General features: G+C 43.8%; 1 protein-coding gene across 1 annotated transcript in view; it reads right to left on the bottom strand.

Moving 5' to 3' along the window:
• Nucleotides 1–5,298: 5,298 nt before the first annotated feature.
• E2F4 (E2F transcription factor 4) overlaps nucleotides 5,299–15,067 on the bottom strand; it is a 281,939-nt gene continuing 272,170 nt past the window's right edge. Inside the window, exons 8-10 of the mRNA XM_069217276.1 lie at nucleotides 8,149–8,196; nucleotides 7,788–7,832; nucleotides 5,299–6,786 (exon numbers count right to left, since the gene is read on the bottom strand). Coding sequence (XP_069073377.1) covers nucleotides 6,671–6,786; nucleotides 7,788–7,832; nucleotides 8,149–8,196 — 209 coding nt within the window. The 3' untranslated portion in view covers nucleotides 5,299–6,670. The remainder of the gene's footprint in view (nucleotides 6,787–7,787; nucleotides 7,833–8,148; nucleotides 8,197–15,067) is intronic.

The raw sequence follows: 15,067 nt of genomic DNA, 5'->3' as shown, positions 1-15,067 counted from the left end.
TGTCACAAAGAGGTATAGTGTAGGCTTGCTCCATAGAGGGAATATGTGGTCCAAAGTGGCTTGATCCAGTTCCCATTTGTGGCAGGTTGGGGTCATTCTGCTGAGGCTGTCTGCTAAAGTGTTGTTGAGTCCGGGAACGTGCTCTGCTCTGAGAGTGATGCCGTGCTTCATCGCCCAAATTCCAAATCTTTTGCGCTTCTGACAATAGGGGTAACGATCTGATACCTCCTTGCTTGTTTATGTAAAACATGCCTGTTGTGTTGTTCTCTGTATGCAAGAGGACTGAAGTATTTTCTATTCTCTGTGGGAAGGCTTGAAGATTAAATCGCCCAACGTTCTAGGTGGTTGATATGCAGTTTTTTTAAAGCTGCAGTCCACCACTGTCCTTGGACCTGTAATTCTTGTAAGTGTCTTTCCCATCCCTCCAGAGACGCATCCATTGTGATAATGTAGTCAGGGAGCAGAGGAAGAAATGAGAAGTCTTTGACTAGATGTTGCGTAACTGTCCACCAAGCAAATGCTGATATCATTTGAGGTTGTCATCTTGATTGTATCTTTAAAAGACCGTGCTACTTGCAACCACTGTTTGTCGAGCTCTTCCTGCAAGGGTCTCATCTTCAGCCGAGCGAAGGGTAGGAGATCTATACAAGAGGACATCATCCCCCAAAAGCAATTTGTACATGCATACTGAAACACACTTTGTTTGAATTTTCACTGCCAGAAATTGTAATCTTTGTTGCTTGTCCTACTATGAGTATGTTTTGTCTTGTTGGGTATCTAGAATTGCTCCAGGAAATAGTATTTGCGTTGTTGGTTCAGCGGCGGATTTGAGACGGCGGACTGTTAATCCTAGGTTGTTGAAGAGTTTCAGGCCGGCTAAGGTGGATTCGGTTGCCTGAGCAATCGATGGTGCTTTGATCAACCAATCGTTGATATATGGGAATATATGATGTCCTGAACTTCTGAGCATGGCAGCAACAGGGGCTCGGCCTTTATAGTCTGTAGCACCTCATCAACGAGTTTCCCATAAAGTGCTTGTCCGTAAAAACCCATGTCTAAAATCTTTGTACTTCCGGCCTAATAGAGTACAGTTCAGCCATCCTTGTCTCCCCAAGACTGCAGCTCCTGCATTGTTGCTATATCCATAACAAAATCGATTATTTCCGAGGATGTTTTCTCCTGGCAGCAATCTTCTTGCTGCTGCTCTCCTTTCATCTGGAATGAATTCGAGAAAATCCAAAATGTCAGAGCATATTTGTCTGTCATAGCATACCTGGATAGCCAGAGCATTGGCTGCTCTTAATGTAACTGCAGATATTGTGGTGAACCTTTTTCTTATGTTATTGAGGTGCCTGCCTTCTTTATCAAGAGAAGCTGAAATAGGCATTGCTGGATTTTTGGAGCGGCGGTGTGCTGTTTGAACAATTACGGAATCCACTCTTGGCTGGCCTACTAAGCAGGCTGGCGCTTCATCAGGGCCTTTGTACTTCTTTTCCAGTCTTGGTATTACAGCAGGCACTGTGGCTGGATTTTGCATAATTATTACTCCTTCCTGCCAAATATAATAAATTATCGGTATGGCCCTTACTGATTTTTTTTAGCTTCTTTAAAATCACACAAGAAGCAGTCTGTCTGCTTTACTGACATGGGGAGATGGAACTTGTCAGCAGCCCTTTCCATGATTGCATGAAACACACCAATATCTTCGGGTGGGGAATCTACTGGATGGTACGGCAGTGAGGATGGTGTTGGCAAAAGGTATTCATTCCACTCATGGTGAGTATCCTGAATTTCGCCTTCTTTGGGCTCATTACTAGATGAAAAAAGGATCATCTCTCGGAGGAACAGCAATTTTAGATAGTGGGGACATTCTCGGTGTAATCGGAGGAGGAAAGTGCTCTGGAGTTGTTGGCTGTTGCGGAGGTGGAGCAGGTACCTGATCTGTATCTGGTTGGCAAGGTGCATCTGGGTACCTAGTTTGGTAATCCTTTAACATTGTTTGCAAATCTTGCAGTAATGTTACAGGTACTTGTACCAAGTCTTGAGGCACCTGAGGTTGCTCTAGTAATCTATAACACTGAGAAGGGAAGGTCTACTAGCGCATTTTGGTTATTGATAGTAGCCTTCATAATATTGGTCATAATCATGAACATCCGCGCCCAAATCTTGGCATTCTATCCGTAGCTGCAAAGGGCTATATGCTGTCCTGAACGGACCCTCACGTCAAAATCGTCTATATCCAAAAGGTGGCTAGGAGAATAAGTAGAAACCTTGCCGGGAGAGGTAAACTCTGGTCTAATGATCTTTTTTGACATCTTGATAACCCTTGAAGGTGTCGTTGATGAGGGTTGTAGAATTGGAAGCGGTGGCAGTTTTGTAATTGAATCCATTGTCGACGAGGTCGTCTGCGGTAAGGATGTCGACAGTGGGATCAACAATAGTGGAACTGTCGTCAGTAGCATCGTCGATGGTGATGCCGATGACGGCAGAGTCGTCTTCTTGGTTAGAGCCTTCGTCGGCAGCAATGCTTATGATGTAACCGGAATGGTTGTCGACGGTACAGGCATCAGTGCGAACGTCGATGGTGTCGTCCTTGATGACATCATAGTCGATGTTAATGTATTTGTCCTAACCATCAGCAATGTTGCCGTGGAAGAGAACTTCAAAGCTAATTTTGCCATCAATGGTTCTGAAGACGGTTTAGAAGAGGTGACAGCCTTTCTGGATGGAGTAGAAGGATGAGATTCACTCTGACTAGCTGCATGCCTTTTTTTTGTGTTTATTAGTTGTGCCTTTGGAAATCTCACAATGAGACATTTTAAGGCTTTCTTTGAAGACTCAGGTTGTTCCTCACAGAATATTTACCTTTTTGATGTCTTTTTGTGAGGAATAGTAGAAGAGTCAGAGTCCTCTTCCGAACTGAATGATATTGTGGCCTGAGATTTTTGTAGCCATAATAAGAGTCTAGCTTCGCAAGTTTTCGATAAAGATTTGCAGAAAATCTTGCAGTCCTTCACCTTGTGGTGAAGATGCAGGCAGTATTCACAATCCTTGGACCAATGATATGAGGATCAATTATATGTAATCTCTTTTTCTCACATGTAGAACAGGATCAAAATAATCCATTTTTAGGTGTCAGTCATATCTAATCTGAAATACCTGAAATATGAAGAAAACAACTGGGCAGAGCCCAGGGAGACTCCCTCTCACACAAAAAGCAGTACAAAATCTGAGGGAATCAGACTCTTGAGAGTGTTCTGGAGGGTGCTGTCACCTGATTGGTCATAAGTCAAGTTTGGTTCTTTTTTTAAATTATTTTTTAAAAGGACATGTTATTAAAGAGACTGTTCATTTCCATTAGCGCCTCTGGTAATGATGTATACTGGTATGTTAATATATCATGGGAGTCCTACTTCAAAGACAGGGATGATTCACACATATGAATCTATGAAAGATACAATACTGACGAAGGGTGGTTTTGTGGACAACTGCTGTACAATATACATGTTTTATTGTGACTTGCTGGTGTGAAGTTTGCAGTTTCAGTCATGGTGAGTGAAAGGGACTACTGTATTTTCTGTGAAAAGAAAGCTTTGCTGTGAAACTGATCAGGAAGGGGAATTGAAGCTTTTTTGTTGTTAGTGCACTATGATAACGAGTATTTAAGTTATATTATGTTTTATAAGCTTAAGTGAGGTGAATGCACTGCGCATTTCCTTTCAACTGACTGACTTGGCTGGTGGTTTCTTTCACTACGCATCCATGTTCTCCAGCATTACTTGGGTGTGGTATATTGTGTTCATGAGTGCACCTAAGCGCATTCTTTATACTTCAGAGCAAGTCTCGAAGGATGATGTAGTTGGCAGACAACCAGTTCTGATGGCTTTCTAGATTCAAAGGAGGATGTTCATCAAGTCACTGGCTTCTGCTTACTAATGCAGGTATATAGAGAGTACTGCTGCCCTGGTGTAGAGTTTGAGTTTTTGTTTGATTTGGGTGCACGGCAACAAGTAGGCAAGAAAACATGTATAATGTGTTTTGTGGTCTCCACAGTAGTAGTCTTCAGCTGAAGTGATGGGGTGATGTAGTTTTATTTCTTTTATTTCAAAGGAAAGGCAATATATTGAGTCACGGTTAGGGCTAGGTCTTATCCGAGTGTGCTTGTGGTCCTGTTTAGCTCACATGGTTCTAAATCACTATTGCCTTCTTAACAGTTGGGATCTGGCAAAATCTTCCTGAAGATGGAGCAAGCTTCAGGCAGGGCACTGATCCTTAGCACTCAAGTGGCATTTGTATAGTGCAAACCTAACAAAGTCAGCAGTATTTTATTGAGTCAAATGCAACGTTAGTCATATAACTAGAGGGTTAAATGCTTTCTAAGAGTGAGAGTAGACCGTCACTGCATCCTGTTGTAATGTTCTTTGGAACTACCTCTCCTGTGCACCTTACTACGGTCCAGTTACTGCAGCAACTGTAGTTGTATTTTTACATATATTTCCCCGTAACTAATGACCTTTACTTGAGACTACAACATAACTTAGCAACAACTGCCATGTAGTTCTTCTGTAGTGAACCATACACAAATGAACTTTGTGGATAATGATGCCCTCAATAAATATGATTTTCCAAAGAATCCTTCACAGCTTCAGGATTATAACACCCATGTGAGAGTACCACACGTCCTACCCACCCTGCTCCTGACTGATGGTTCATTGGTGTTGTCTCAGCCACAGAAGCTAAACCTGTAAATACAAGTTCTCTTGGTATAATGGTCTCCCAAGATCATAACATTTTCACTGGTTTAACTATTAAAGTAAGTAGTCAATTTGAACGTTTTTTCTTGCTGCACATGCAGGAGGGGAAAAATACAGTTTCTGCATCATGTACAAAACTACAAATGGTTGGGGGCTAACAACGGAACACATACCACTGAATCAGGGAATTATATCACACCTTCCATGAAGGCAGAACAGAAAAAAAACAAATTATTGGTTGTGACAATTTTTGTGCTGGTTAAATACGAGCATGACTATTTACACACACATATTGCCCATCTTGGTATTCTATTTTGCAAACATAGGGGGGACAGACAAAATCAGGACACCTTGTATTAAAAACAAAGATATCCAAAAGTTATTTAAAAAAGGCACTGGTTTAACAAATTCAGCATGTAGTGCAAGGGTTAGGTTATCCCAATGCATTATAATGAAAAATTGAGTAGCACAGTAGCAAGAAATTGTATTAATAAGGGAAATTGAAACGGCATTCCATTCAATCACAGAGCACCAGGGACTTCAGTACAAGGAAATCTGCTTTTATCACATAGCTTTAGGACTGCAACATAATGACACTGTACATTATCACACAGTACCAAACCTGCAGTACAATATAACTTGATCAAGTAGCAGTAGGGTGTAAAGTCTACTGAAAAGCATCACAACTGCATCAGTGCCACATTCTATCACAGAACTAGGACTGTAGAATACATATTTCATGAAGCAAAAGGGTAGCAGGACAGGAAATTAGCTGTGTGATACTAATGATTTTCTCTCCGCACCCTTCCTCCAGTAGATACTGAAAATAGATGGCTGTCAAATTGATGGTGTTTCAGATCTTTAATATTGGTTTCTTATGCTTCCTGGAGTGAATCATGTGCAGTCTGTGAATGTACTCCGTTAAGCAGCTCCAGAAACTGAAAAATCCACAGTTCATGTATTGGATTTGCAAAAATGCAAAAAGATTTGTCAGACACAATGAGCAACTTAATGGATGTATCTAGTTAAGAGATGTGTTACCCTGAAAGCATCATGTACAGGCAAGAATGTGAGGTGAAGAGACTTGACAGCCAGTGTATACCGGGAGTTGTTCTTGATCCTGAAGCACTGTGAATGCATTGGGCAACTAAGCCGACTCAGAAAACATGTGGATAGTTAGTGACTGGATTTCTAAAACATCTTCATCAATGTCTATGGGAATACAACAACTTTTTATATGTAGCCCAGTATTAGAATTCTCAGCCAGAGTCGTTAGTGGACGGTTCCGGAATTTGCTGGTATTGCCAGCGTTCCTATCAGCTTTAGAATGTATGCTTGTTACATAGTCGATGGGAAGAGAGATCACAAACGTAAAACTGTAGCTATACACTGCAACAGCAGAGGGCACAGCATCACTGGATTGAATCTGAAATGTTTCCTCATCACACAAAAAAGTGTGTTGTTCCCGCAACTCTGGTAAAAAAGCACATTGTGAAAGATTATTGCATGGCATAGTAATGGAAGAGTCAAATTATGCGAATAAAAAGCAATCTGTGCATGTCATATGAGATTTGTCACACCCAGCGTGAGCAATTTCTCTGTGCCACGTAGATATCTCCGACACCCAGAGTGAATTAGAAGTACCTCCTACAAATACATGTCAAATCCAGGTTATGCTGTGAGTGGTGAGAAGATCTGCATCTCTCGTGAAGACAGGGCACCCAAAGGGGTTTGCTAGAGCTTCCACCACGTATCTTCAGAAGAGAGATTTCCAGTTCAGGCAAAACGAAAAGCCATAAAGGATTATTTCCTTTTGCTAAGTCGCCATTCACACAATGAATCCAAAAATATATATCTTATCCAAATTTGTTAAAAAACAGTCTGTATTCACAAAGCCAAATGGCGCAGTTCAAAGGTCAGAGGGGGAGGTTGGGTACATCAAAGAGGTCGCAGACGCCTTCACTCTCATCCAAGTTGTAGATGTAGTCATGATCTCCAGGAGGAGGCGAGAGTCGAAGCAAAGGGATAAACACTAAGAAAAGAAGGTCATAATATGTGTAAGATAAGAAACGAAAAGATAATCAAAAGAGGCTGAAGAAACAAAATATTCAGTTAAATGGAGATAAAAGGGAGGGCAGTGAAAAAGGAATTGGAAAAATTTTCAGTAGGAGGATTTAAGGTTGTTTAATCGTAAAAGGAGAAGAAAAAGAAAAGGAATGGATAGAGTAAGAAATTATTGGAATGGGATGGAAAACAGAGTGCAAGAGCAAGGGACGGATACAGGAAGGGTGTCCAATCCAAATGGTGGTACAAAGAAGAATCAGAAAAGCCAGTTCTCAGAGTGCACCGGCATGCAGAAAGGAGGGACGAATATAAGTGTAGTGATAAATGGAGAATCACAATATTGAAAAGAAGATAGTAGGAATGCAGGAAACGGGACTAATAGAGGAGATAAATAACATATCATGAAAAATTTAAGTAAATGGAAAAATACCCCAATATTTTCCTCACCAGCATACACCACCACCATAAACCCCAACTACTGTTCAAACCTCTAGCTCCTTCCATAAGCCCTTGCATGCATCTATCATTAATCTTCTTTTACCAATCAACTCTCTCCATTTGATCCGAACACCTTTGCCTTAGCGTGTATCTTTACACTCTTGATGCCCTTTATAAGTCTTCAAAATCAACAACCATGCAAGGTTCTTCTAAATGTAGATCAAAACCACCTAAATTACCTGTTATAGCTATTCGTCCCCAACACTCAACACACCCATGGAATTGTGAAACCACATTATGGATTCCTCATACACCTTTTTTTTTTTTTTTACTGCTACCACAACTACTACTTCGTATGCTTTATTTACACCCTAGCATACATCAACTCATTTGAAAGAGATGCACAGGTGCTACAAAGACTAAGCTGTGGAATAGATTAGTGAAATAACTAGCTAATGTTAGAGGCCACCGAAAAAGGTGCTCAATGAGATGTACTTCTGAAAAGTCAAGTGAGAATGAAAAAATACTCACCCTCTGAGGACATCAATTCTTCTAACAAGTCAGAGGCGAGACATTCTGGAAAAGAAAACAGGTCCTTAAGAAATGTTCCAGATGACGCAATAAAGTAACTTGAATTCATGAAAACTGAAAATAATCTGAGATGATGAAGAAATACTATATGGAGGTAGGTGTATGACATGTAAGTAGGAAAGAAAAAAGAGCAATACTGGCCAGACTGGGCAGAGAGATCGTATCAAGACCGATAGGCCAGTAATGTATAGAGAAGTGGTAAACAAAGCACTTAAGGGAAATTAATGAAGTGTCAAGTGTTTGGCACAACCGGCGCACAGGTTATGGGTGGGTGTAAGGAAGAGGAGACGGAAGGACAAACCTTTTGTTGGATCAAACATGTCTGATAAGTCTTTGGGAAATTCCAACACTGAAAGAAGAGAGACAGGTTATTTAACAACTGGTAGAAAACAATTCACCAACTGTACTTGCATTTAGCACCAGCATGAATGTCTGGAATAAACAAATATATTTACTGGAAAAAACTAAAAAGATTTAAAAAAAAGATTAAAGTGACATTTTAGTAAGGTGTTGAAATGAGGTAAAAACTAAAACTTTAAAATTAAAAAAAAAATAATCTGATATTCACATTTATGGTTTACTGAGCCATCTCATTAACTGCTTATGACTCGCATATGCCTACATATTACACACTGGTGGTTACCTCATTGTAGCTACCGTTATGTCACACATTCTATTGGGAGAGCGTTTTTTAGTTTTGCTAATAACTTTAGAACTGTCTGCCGAATTGTCATGATACTTGCCACACAAAAAGTTCATCAACTTCAGTTCTTTTTGGGTCAATGCAAAAAGTTTCTGCCAATACAAAAAGTTCATCCACCTCAGTTATTTCTCAGTTCATATTTTGGGGTGATCAGTCAAGCAGGGGATTGAGGAAAAAAAAGGCAGTTCCCAAAACACATTTTTCCTCATGAAATTTCCAACAGCAATTTTAGATAGCTTTTTAGAGAAAAAATGTTTAAACAGAATTACACCAAATTTGGCAGAAAGCTATATCTTTATTCACAAGCAGTGTTTTGTGGTGTACAAAGTTAGTGACATCTTGACAGTTGGTATCCAGATACCCTCGGATTGGCCACTTTAAAGGGGACTAGTCAATTCTGGTTGGTTGGTCACAATCTGTTGTGACAGCCATTACAGGAATCAGAGACACGATCCCTGTGTCCTGAAAATGAATGAAAAAAAAATTAAGGTGGCAAGGTGAGCCCACCCTGACCCCAAAGAGCATGGGGACCATGGTTCCCATCTTAGTGTTGAATTTTTGTGAAGGTCACAAAAAGTAGCACATATAAGGGCTGATAACAGATTTACAGATTTTAGTTACAATATACATTTTTTGAAATATCATAGTAGTGGTATATTCTAAGGTGATTTCGCCCTGTGCAAAATGCTAATCCTTTGCTGGCACTTGAACCTCAAAGGTTATGGTAGGTGCTCCAGAAGCTAAAACAAGAGCACATTTTGTGAGCTCTAACACTATCTTCCACAGCCATGTGAAAATTAAGTATGACATACTGTAAGAAACCTACTTCCAACAGCAGCAGCCTGTCAGTTGATTCCTCAGTGTTCTATTGCAGCCTCACAGAGCGTTCTGACAACTAGAGCGCTACATTATTGATGACAAAAGTCTAGCACACCCGAAGGCATCTTGATTGAATCAAAGATGTGAAACATTGTAGAAATTATGTTTAGGGCTGTAGGAAGCAAAAATAGGATATATGTTTATGAGTTCTCAAATACCTTACTCATTCACATCAGTAGAACATTCTGACATCCAGACTGTAACATGTACTGTCACGACCAGCAGAAGAAGGCCAGTTAATTTCCTGGAGATTAACTACAGATTTACCACACTGTCCTAATGAGCATCTAGTGTCCTAGATGACAATGTCTGTAGTTACGAAAAAAATGTGGCACACCTGAATGCCACCTTAATGGAATCTGTAAAACTGAAAGCACTTTCTACAAAGGATAATGCAGTAAAGTATAAGTTACTGACCTTCAGTAATGATATATCTGGTAGAGACATATTCTAGTTGAAGATTTCTTACCTTTGAATTTCCCCAGGCATCAGACTCGATAAGAAGAATTTTTCTTCGAGCAGTACCCCTGCGTGCCATTAGGTGGCATCGGTGTAATCCGCGGGCGTCACTGGCATGGTGGTCGCCGTGATTATGTTGTGGTCGTATATAGGTGTCACCCTGGCACGCTGACGTCAGTTTCTTATCACAACTTTACACACTAGCAGTGCAGAGCCATGAAGAACACGGAGAATGGTGAACCAAAACTACGGTCCCTAGAGGGAAGTACCTGACCCTAGAAATCAGTTTACAGTATGGGGAGGATGGGTGAGTCGGTAAGGAATCTGCAACTAGAATATGTCTCTACCAGATGTATAGGTACCGAAGATAAGTAACTTGTACATGTGATAGAGACGTCTAGTTGCAGATTCCTTACCTTTGAATTGATACCCGAGCAATACTATCCCTGGTGGTGGGCTGCGAATTAAGATAAAACCAAAAAAATCCTGCAGGACCAAATGGCCAAAATAGCCATCCCTGCGGACCTGACTGTCTAGGCAGTAGTGCTTGGTGAACATATGTAAGGGCGCCCACGTTGAGGCTTGACCGATATCCAGGACTGGAACTCCGCATGCTAACGCTGTGGTAGCAGCAGTTGCTCTGGTAGAATGAGCGCGCAAACGCTCAGGGGGTTGCTTTTTCACCAATTCGTAGCACATCTTGATGCAGAGGACTACCCATCGTAAGATGGTCCTCTGCTGCACCGCCTTCCCTTTCTTCGCACCCACATATCCTACAAAAAGTTGATCGTCCACCCGGAAATCTTTAGTACGAACTTGATAGAACACTAACGCTCTTTTTGGATTCAGATGGTCGAGTCTCTCCTCCTCATGAGAGGGATGTGGGGGGTGCGTAAAAAGTAGGTAAGGTGATAGATTGGCCTACGTGAAACGGTGGTACCACTTTGGGAAGAAAGGAAGCTCTAGTACGAAGCACCAATTTGTCAGGATGCACTGCTAGGAATGGCGGCTTCGAAGAAAGAGCCTGAAGCTCACTTACTCTGAGAGCAGAGGTGATGGCAATCAAGAGAGCTGTTTTAAGGGTTAATAGCCATAAAGGACAGTTGTGGAGTACTTCGAAAGGGAAGCATATGAGTTATGTGAGGAACAAGTTCAAATCCCATTGGGGCATGATGAACGGCACAGGAGGAAACATGAGTGAGGCCTTTAACAAACCTCCCAACAATGGGAGATTTGAAAAGAGAAGGTTGGTCTAGTAGCCTTAAGAATGCAGTGATGGCAGACAAATATTCCTTGAGGATGCTTAGACTAGAGCCCTGCTGGGCAAGAGACAGAATAAAGAGGAGAATCTCTGAGAGAGGTGCAGAGAGGGGATCAACAGATTTGTTGATACACCATGCCACAAATTTCTTCCAATTACAGGCGTATACCGTTTTGGTGGAGGGACGCCTGGCTGCCAAGATGACATTACAGACTTCGGGTGCAAAGGTCAAACGCTGTCAACTGTCACCACTCAATCTCCACACAAGGAGGCGGAGACTGGACAGGTTCAGGTGGAAACCGTCCCCTGCTACTGCGACAGAAGATCCTCCCGAAGGGGCAGTCTGATCGGAGAAACAACGGCCATGCTCAAGAGCTCAGGATACCAGACTCTTTGTGCCTAGTCCAGAGCTACCAAGATTACTTGGGCCAGGTTTTGCCTTTATATTCTTCAGAACTCTGGGCAGAAGTAGTAATGGCAGGAAGGCGTACAGGAGTCCTGAATTCCACTTGTGACGAAAAGCATCGCTGAGCGAGTGCTGCCTTGGAAACTTCAATGTGCAAAGCAGTTGACATTGCGCGTTCTCTGTGGAGGCCTGAAGAAGATAAAGGCAAAACCTGGCCCAAGTAATCGTGGTAGCTCTGGACTAGGCACACAGAGTCTGGTATCCTGAGCTCTTGAGCATGGCCGTTGTTTCTCCGATCAGACTGCCCTTTCGGGAGGATCTGCTCCCACTGCTGAAAGAGACCTTGAGCCACCTCCGGATGGAGACACCATTCGTGATCAACTACGCATCAACAGCTGAGTTTGTCTGCTCTGGCTTTCATAAAGGATGCCAGATGTTGAACCACCAGGGAAATGCCCTGCCGTTCCAGCCATGTCCAGAAGTGAAGAGCCTCTTGACAAAGGGTCCACAACACCACTCCGCCCTTCTTGTTGCAATACCACATGGCGGTGGTTTTGTCAGTGAACACCTGCACCACTTTCCCTTTGAGAGAAGGAAGGAATGCTTTCAATGCAAGTCCGATTGCCCGGAGCTCCAAAAGGTTGATATGGAGACCAGAGGCCTCTGATCTCCACCTCTCCCATGTAGCTGCCCCATCCCAGGAGTGATGCATATGTCACTGCTGTGAGATCTGGCTGGGGAAGGGAGAGGGATCTGCCGTTGACCCAATCTGGATTCAACAACCACCACTGCAGGTCTTTCGCAGTTCCCTCTGAGATCTGAGCCATGTCTGAGAGATACCCCTGATGCTGCGCCCACTGGAACTGCAGGTCCCACTGCAGAGCCGCATATGCCATCTGGCATGTTAGACCAGCAGAATGTAGGAGGCCTTGAGGCCCAGCAGCCTCAGAATCATTGTCACTGAAATCCAGGATAGAGGGTGAAACACCAGTATCGTAGCCCGAATATCCTGGACTCGCTTTTCGGGAGGATAAGCCCGAAACTGCACTGTGTCCAGAACAGTTCCAATGAAAGGGAGTGTCCGAGAAGGAGTCAGGTGTGACTTCGGCACGTTGACAGTCAACCCCAGCGAATGCAGGGTGTTCACTGTAGTCTGGAGTTGGGAGACGACTTTCTGGGGCGTGTCCGCCTTCAACAGCCATCGTCGCATTAGGGGAAGACTGGGACCCCTAACCTGCACAGATGAGCTGCAACCACTACCATCCCTTTCCTGAACAGCTTTGGGGCACTGGTAAGGCCAAGGGGGAGCACGGTGAACCGAAAACCGAAAGTGCTTGTGACCTACCACGAATCGTAGGTAGCGTCTGTGGGCCGGCAGGACAGGAATATGGAAATAGGCATCATGCAAGTCCAATGCAACCATCCAGGATCCAGGGCAGAAAGGACCTGAGCCAGGGTTAACATCTTGAACTTCTCCTTCTTGAGGAAGAGATTGAGGGATTGGAGGTCTAGGATAGGGCAAAGACCCTTGTCATTTTTGGGCACCAGAAAGTAGCAGGAATAGCAACCACGACCTACTTCTGGTGCAGGGACCCTCTCTATAGCTACCTTGGCCAGGAGAGTCATGACTTCCTCACGGGGAAGTGCCAAATGATCCTACTACAGGTGATCGAAAGATGGTGGCATGGCTGGAGCAGAAGTCTCGAAGGGGAGGGACTAGCCCTTCGGACAATCTGTAGAACCCACCTGTCCGTGGTGATGGATTCCCAGTGAGGCAGATGATGGTGAATTCTGCCGCCAACTGGCCCTGGATGTCCCAACAGACTAGGAAGGTTTTGAGGCAGAGGAGAGGGCATGGTGGACTGGGCGGCCCGCTGACTCCCTGATCCATGAGCTCGGTGGATCCCGCGTCCGCTCAGGGGCTTTGCAGTGGAAATGGACACGGTTGGGTGCCCCATCCGTTGCCATGAAAGGAGCGAGAGGTGGACTGAAGGGGACGAGGAGCACCTGCGAGGCCAAGGGACCGAGCCGTAGCCAGTCAATCCTTAATCCGCTGGAGCGCTGACTCTAGCTTGTCTCAGAAGAGACAAGTGCCAAAGGACATGTCCATCAAAAATTGCTGGACATCCATCAAAAAGCCATACGTCCTCATCCAGGCGTGGCATCTCAGTGCCACCATCGATGCAACCGATCAGCGGACCCGGAGTGAGGCTCCGAAGACAGAGGCCTAAAACATAGACGCTTTTCCCACGTAGCGTCATGCGAGCGACGGGCCTAAATCGAAGAATGTTTCGCCTTCTTTGACTTCTTACCCGAATGTCCAGATGACTTGGACAAAGAAGAATGGTGGTGACTCTGCGACCACTCTCCTGCTCTTCCTCTCAAAAGGGACCAGGAATGACACGGAGTCGAGTGTCGGGCTGCGATGAGCTTCAGGGACCTCTCCCTCAAAGCTTTCGGGTTCATGTCACGTCACTCGGAGCACGACTTCGGGTCGTGGTCGTGTTCCAAACACCAGAGGCACACAAGGTGTAGACCGGTCACCGACATCATGCAGTGACAGGAGTCGCAGGGCTTAAATCCGATCGAACAGGAAATCCCTCAACGCATCTCAACTCATCAAAAACTAATTCGACAAAATGTCGTAGTTAGAAAAAAAAATGACTGGGGTAGCGCTTCTCCGGATCTGCGCATAGGCTGGCGCAGAAAGAAAAGAACCGATGTGAGCACTGAGGTGGCACCTATATACGACCACAACGTCATCACGACGCCAACAACGCCCACGGAGTCAACCAATGCCACCTAATGGCTTGCAGGGGTACTGCGCGAAGAAAAATTCTCCGGATCCAGTCTGATGCCTGGGGAAATTCAAAGGTAAGGAATCTGCAACTAGAAGTCTGTCATATACAATAAATAAGGGAGCTTGTTAACAAAAATGGTCTCCAAAGGTGGCCTCCAGAAAGGGGGTGGGGGGTCAAATGTAGCCTAAATAACAACCAAGGGTAGCCTAAATATAGCCTAATGATAGAAGCGTTCAGAATGCTTAAGTAACTTGTGCAACAAATGAGTGATGAACTGGATACAAAAAATGTTTAAATACTCTATTTGCAAACTCAGAAAATGTGTCCTGATTTTAGCTTTGTAGAGCTCTAACTGTAATTTGAGGGATAAAACACTTGTTTTGTTAATTTCTGAAGGAAATGCATTAGATTTTACAGTTTTGATTTCATCAAGATAACTTCAGGTGTGCCACACCTTTGTCATAAATACAAAATGTTAGCGCTGTGGTTAGTCATGAGAACCCAGAGAGGGAAGGGACAGGCGGTACAGGGATTTGGCCAACAAAGGGGAAAGGAGCAGAGGCAGCAGGTTTGCCAGGAAGGAGGGAGGGGTAGTGGCTGCACAATGGACCACAAAGGACGGGTAGGCGGTGCAGCAGCAGAACAACGGATCATGAAGGTCCAGGGACGGGGGCAAGAGCCACCAGTCAATTACGCAGGAGAGGCCAGACA

This window comes from Pleurodeles waltl, chromosome 12, assembly GCF_031143425.1.
Source record: "Pleurodeles waltl isolate 20211129_DDA chromosome 12, aPleWal1.hap1.20221129, whole genome shotgun sequence".
Classification (NCBI taxonomy): domain Eukaryota; kingdom Metazoa; phylum Chordata; class Amphibia; order Caudata; family Salamandridae; genus Pleurodeles; species Pleurodeles waltl.
Note: the sequence above shows the minus strand (reverse complement) of the source record. Positions and strands in the feature narration are given on the sequence as shown.